The sequence below is a fragment of the Passer domesticus genome, chromosome Z (assembly GCF_036417665.1).
Source record: "Passer domesticus isolate bPasDom1 chromosome Z, bPasDom1.hap1, whole genome shotgun sequence".
NCBI classification, from domain to species: Eukaryota; Metazoa; Chordata; class Aves; order Passeriformes; family Passeridae; genus Passer; species Passer domesticus.
This window is the reverse complement of record NC_087512.1, coordinates 70,413,811-70,419,810: the sequence shown is the minus strand read 5'-3', so window position 1 is coordinate 70,419,810 and position 6,000 is coordinate 70,413,811. Positions and strand designations below refer to the sequence as shown.

Here is a 6,000-nt window from a genome sequence, read left to right as displayed (position 1 = left end):
GTGTTATATACAAGGGAAAACATATAGGAGAATAATTCACTAAATACAAGTCACTGATTCTTTTCAAAGCCTTTTGTACACTAATTATCCATGGACTGTAATTTCTGCTTGCCATTCAAATTTTCCTGGATTTTGTTTCACATCAGTACTGTGCTAGTGTCTCAGTCTTGCATGTATAGTCAAAGTTTAGCTGTTCACCTCTTTAATCCTCTACTATTGCAAATTCCCTATGTGATAGATATATTTACATCTCGCATTGATGAGTTCACTTTGCAGTCCTGTACACGTTTATTTTTGTTAAACCAGTAAGAGCTTCTGTGCAGCATGACTAGAGGGTCTGTGTGACTTAAGAAAACACATGCTTTTGAAAATTGTACGTGTATCAAAGATTAATTTAGAATTGCCCTCTTGCATTCATAATTCTGATGAGATCACAAAGACTGAAATTAACTACTGTGTTTTCACCATTAGTCATACCTGATTGCACACTGGCAATGGGCCATAGACATTAATTGTTCTTCCTTTGCTAAAAGTGCTTTCAGTACATCTTATTTTCCTCTGCTTCTGAGTCCTAAAATGTGTGGCATTTATAAATATGAATCTGGGATTATGTAAATATGGGTGAAACAAAGGAACTGACAGCTTTCCAACAAGCTAACCCAGACTAAAGTACTTTCTATGATCTGAAAACTCAGGTGTAATAGCAGAACATTGTAACTGCAACAATCCTCTTTGGTTAGGAGCACCTTGAGAAACCAGACTCATCCTGCCTACATTTTTCCTTTCTTTCATTCTGGTTTGTGCAAAGACTAACACAGTCTTACAGCTTCGTGCAAAATAGATGAGAAGACTAGGTGTACTAGTGGTGTGGTGTGACCACAGTGGATGCAATTAGAGCATCATTTCTTCAATCTTCCAAAGACCAACTGAGCAAATCAACTTGCTGAGGACTTTTGTGGTTGTAGCATTTTCAGCTACCTTTTCAAGACAAAAAGGTCGCATAGCAGCCCAAGTATGATATTGTCTCTTTCCTTTCACTATAACATGAGCAGAAATTGATCGGTCCATCACATAGCACATCCTTCAGTACCAGAACTGTTTTTCACATATGCCTCTGTAAGTGTCTGATTTCTATTTTCTCTTCAAGCACGAGTTGCAGAAGTATACCTAAGAAACAGATTTTTTTTAAGCACTTGGACTACTCCATAGACATAAAACATGAAAAAACATGCTGGATGTGTATATCAGTTGCATCATTTCCCTAATTAAATAATATTTTCTGTTACTTAGTCTCTTGTCATTTGCAGTGAAATTTGAGTATTGCTGGGAAGTCAAAAGGACAGTATTGGATCAATTTTCCATCAGCTGAAAGCCTCAATGTGTAAGTAATGTATAATTTAACCAAATGTAAATGTAAATGTGAGGCTGAACTTGCAAATGCACCAGTGCACCTGTGTATTCCATCACACTGTGATGTCAACAGAAGCAAACTCATGAGGAGGAGTAGATAATGTGTAAAAGAAGGAAAATACCAACAAAAGGCCCAAAGTTGCTAATCTAACCATCCCTAACCACTCCCCCTAACCAGGGGAATTTTTCTGAGACTAAGTTACTCCTGGAAATGCAGTTGATTAAGAAACAGTAGAAAACTGTTTCATTTGAAACCAATGGCTAAAACAAACCCAAGTCCTCAACTCATAATATTCTTGAGAAATAAATTTGTACTGAGATTGATTGAAAGGTGGGTTCCGAATTTGGCAGGAGGTCTCATTGAGAGTTTATCTCTTTCCTAAAGTGTTTCACAGACAGCAAGATAGCACAGGACCTCTTTGGAGAAATGTCTTTGTAATGTCATAGTTGGCAACCAGGAATTTTTCATAACATGCACAGTTTATTGTCACTGTTGCTACGTCAGTGTATATGTTTGCAAACACATGTTGATGTACATATGCAAGTGCTGTCCCTGTCCTTTATGCACACACCCTTGTGGACACTCACCCCATGTATATGGACACCTCGCTGTCATTGCTGTGAGATGTACATAAATAAAGTATTGCTACATCTTGAGAGTTGAAAAACCGAGTCCTCAGGCTGCTAAAGTGTGCCCTTGAACAAGAGACGGAGACTGTGACAGAGCCAGGAGCGAGACCAGAGCATATGGACCCTTCAAACCTCCCAGCCGCCGGCGCATCTTCCCCGCAAAACAAAGTGCTAAATTAACCACGATTAATTCAGCACGTGTCAGTGCAAGCCCTCACTCCCTCACTCCGTCCCCGCGAGCAGCAGCTCCAGCCCGCGCGGCGAGGGAGCGGAAAAGGCGCTCCTCACTTTTCGGGGGGTCCTGCCTTTCCGCCCCCCTTCGCTTCTGCTCGGCGCGTTTCCAGTGACCGCCACCCGCCCCGCTGTCGGGCTGGCCCCCGCCAGCCGTGTGGGACCCATCGGGGCGGGACGGGGCGGCGGGAGGCGGGGAGGGACGGGAGGGAGCACGCTACCGAAAGGCGAGGAGGGGAAAACGGAGAGAGGGGCGTGCGAGGGGCAGCGCCTCAGCCGCGGGGGATTAAAGGGCGCGGATACCTGCGGGGGCCGGCGGGGAGGCCGGCAGGGAGGCAGAGAGGCAGGCCGGACGCCTCTCCGAGTGGAGAAGAGGTGGGGCGTCAGGGGGCGACCAGCAGCTCTTCTGCCGCGGCTGCCGGCGTCTGCCCGCGCCCGCCGCACGCCATGTGGCCCCTGGTGGCTCTCTGCTGCTGGGGGGGACTGTCCCTGTCGCTGTCGCCGTCGGCGCCGCAGGGCCGGGCGGGCGGCCAGCCGGGCGCCCTCCTCCGCGCCCCAACTTTCGCGTCGCCATCCCTGGAGGCGCCGCCGCTGCCCGACACGACGGAGAGCAAAGTGGAGAAGCTGGGGCGCGCCTTCAAGCGCCAGGTGCGGCGTCTGCGGGCGCGCAGCGGACGGCTGGAGCTGGTCTTCCTGGTGGACGAGTCGTCGAGCGTGGGTCCGGCCAACTTCCTCAGCGAGCTGCGCTTCGTCAAGAAGCTGCTCTCCGACTTCCCCGTGGTGCCCGCGGCCACGCGCGTCGCCATCGTCACCTTCTCCTCGCGCAGCAACGTGGTGCCCCGCGTGGACTACATCTCGCGGCGGCGGCCGCAGCAGCACAAGTGCGCCCTGCTGGGACGCGAGATCCCCGGCATCGCCTACCGCGGCGGCGGCACCTACACCAAGGGCGCCTTCCAGCAGGCGGCGGTGAGCCGGGGCGCTGGGACGGGGCGGTGAGAGGGACGCGGGGTGCGCGGCTCCGCGGTGCGGGGTGCGCCTGGCAAGGCGAGGTCTCGGCATCGAGGGAAGGAAGGCAGGGCGATGCGAGGCGCGGCAGTGCGTGGCGTGTCAGGGTGTACGGTGTGCCGTGCTGTGCAGTGTGTGGTGTGGGAATGTGGCTCTCTGCGTTGTTCGAGGGTGTTCCGCGACAAGGGTGTAGGGCTGTGTGGTGGGACGTGGAATGGTGTGGTGTGGGATGCCCAATAGTCTGGTCAGAGCAATTAGTCACTACCTTCCCGTGCTGTCTGCACCTGCAACTCCCAAGTTTTCCGCTGCCCTTGCAAACAAATGTGTGAAATTCCTTCTTTGAAGGGACATGGAGCCCGTGTCTCAATTTCAGAAGTGATATATATGCGTCAAGTCTGGTATCTGAAATGCCTGTCTGTTTTCACGGCAGCGGGACTTGAGTGCCTGCTAGCTGTCAGACCTACCTACCAGGTGTCTGTTTTAATTGCTGATGACTTACAAAGGTTCCCTTAAGCTGCGTGCAGTATACCAATAAGTAGGGGCATGTCCCCAGGAACACTTCCAGACACCGTAACACAATCACTTTTCATGCTGTCATACAGACCCACGGCAGAAATTTGGTCTTGGCAGCCCCGGACATGTGTTGGCACTTGGTCATGCTGGGGAAGACTTCTCAGTTGATGGTCAAGGGACAGCTAGTCTACCCAGGAAGTTTTTTTTGCAAGGCTGGGACTGGCTTTTCCTTGTTTTTTGGCTTCTGTATTCAGAAATAACAACCAAATCAAGTCTCATTTGTGATTTTTTAATTTTTTTTTTATCTAATGTCTGGTGGTGTCCTGTAGCTGAGCATTGGGTGCACTTGTCTTGAAACACAGATTCTTGTTTGGAGCTGAGGAGTGAGATTGCAAGAGGTGCGTCACTGCTGGGCATATGAAATTGGCAGAGATTATTCTCTTCTTCACTTTTGGCAGGAGAAAGCAAGTTCACTTAAAATGTGCTCAGAGCTGCACATGCCAAACCTGCTTTAGGAAAACACATCCCTGTATTAGATCTTCCACTGTGAAGCCATGTTTCAATATATATCCATCCCAGGGGTGTCGTGTGAAAAAGTTAATGATACAAGTTAAAAATAGCCATTAAAAACAAAATACAAGCTTAAGAAATACCATCTGTCGTCTTGATAGGGAATCTTGACTAATGATATCTTTAAAGTGGAATAAACAAAAAATCCCTTCAGAAACCTACAATTTAGTTTCTTGAGCCCAGCTAAGCTTTGTGGCTGCAACAGCATGACTGTCATTTTACACTGTGTTCTTATAAGAATGTGGGAAGAAAAATATTCGCATGGTGACAGGGAAAATTAAGATAGAATGACAAGGTTAAATTCCGGTCTGTTTACTAGCTTTTGATTGAAGATGCTGTACTGTGGTTTTCTTCAGTATGATTTCTTCATGTCAGACAAATTAATGTCTTCAGAGAATACTCTCCTTTCTAGACACTCTTCAGAAAATGACTGTTCCAAGTTTAAAATACTATGTTGGAATAAATCTAGGAAGTTTTTAAAGTATAATAAAACTGCTACTCCCTCTGGACTCTTAGACTGCTGCGTTATGTTTTTAACTGTCTTTTGGTACAACCATAATTTCCCAAAATGTCTCTTTTTTGAATTGTTCTTTTTCTTTTACACTCTAACTTGGGACTCCTTATGCTTCTGATGAGAATTCTCTGCTACTTTTCCAAACTCAAAAGTATCTGCATTACAAAGTCTCTGGAATTGCATCACTTTTGTGTAATAGTAATAGCAAATGAAGGAAAGTGCATTGTTAGAATAAACCCAGCACTTAAATCATCATGCAGTACTCTTCTTTGGTAGGTCTCAAAGTCATTAATTCACATCTGTGACAGTTCCACTGAAACCACTGAGGCAGAGTGATAAGTGAATTCTGCAAGGTCATCAGGCCAGTTAGTGTCTGACCTGGGAACATAAGTGAACAGGAACAAGGTTTACAAAGCAGTAGCTGTCTCAGAACCCGTGGCAGCAAAACAGTTGCACAACCACACAACGTCCATATTCTTTGAAAAACATTAGAGTTCTCCTTGACACTGCAGCTTTGCATCATTTCCAAAGGTTCTTTGCAGACAAATTTATTGCAGAGTTTCTGTGTTTGTCAAAGCTGTCTTTACTAACTTTTGCCATGTAGACCGCACTTTGGTATTCCTACCCTGCCTATTAAAGTCTATGTGATTCACAGAAGTATGCCAAATACACCACAAGAGACAGAATCCTGATGAGAATAGCTGAACTTCTATTGATGTTTGGGTTTGCCACTCTGTGATTTCATGCCATGCTTGAGCTAGCAAGTGCTCATTTTTGGAGTCTTTCTTTTAAGGCACATGCAAACAGTCTTAGAAGGGGAAAGAAACTGAGCTCATTAATTCAAAACTCTTTGGCTTCAGTTTTTCGCAGCATAAGTTGGTGGGACAGCACAAACTACATGCAGCTTATGTTAAGCAGATTGCTTATTGCATTATGGAAAGCTACAGAGCTGTTGTGACAGCAAGAAAGAACCAAAGCAGAATTGAAAATACAAACAGGTTAAAGCAAGTATTGTTCCTGATGCTTAAGGAATGCAACTAAAGCCCAAAGACCTCAGTGGTGAAAAGTGTTGAGAGACCTGTAGGCACCTGTATTGGAGCTTCTGAACCTGAGAGACAACCACTGCT

At 46.5% G+C, this 6,000-nt stretch overlaps 1 protein-coding gene across 1 annotated transcript in view; it reads left to right on the top strand.

Annotated features, from left to right (window-relative positions):
- The first annotated feature begins 2,571 nt into the window (after positions 1–2,571).
- The window catches only part of SVEP1 (sushi, von Willebrand factor type A, EGF and pentraxin domain containing 1), a 117,827-nt gene continuing 114,398 nt past the window's right edge, over positions 2,572–6,000 (top strand). Inside the window, exon 1 of the mRNA XM_064403058.1 lies at positions 2,572–3,237. Coding sequence (XP_064259128.1) covers positions 2,719–3,237 — 519 coding nt within the window. The 5' untranslated portion in view covers positions 2,572–2,718. The remainder of the gene's footprint in view (positions 3,238–6,000) is intronic.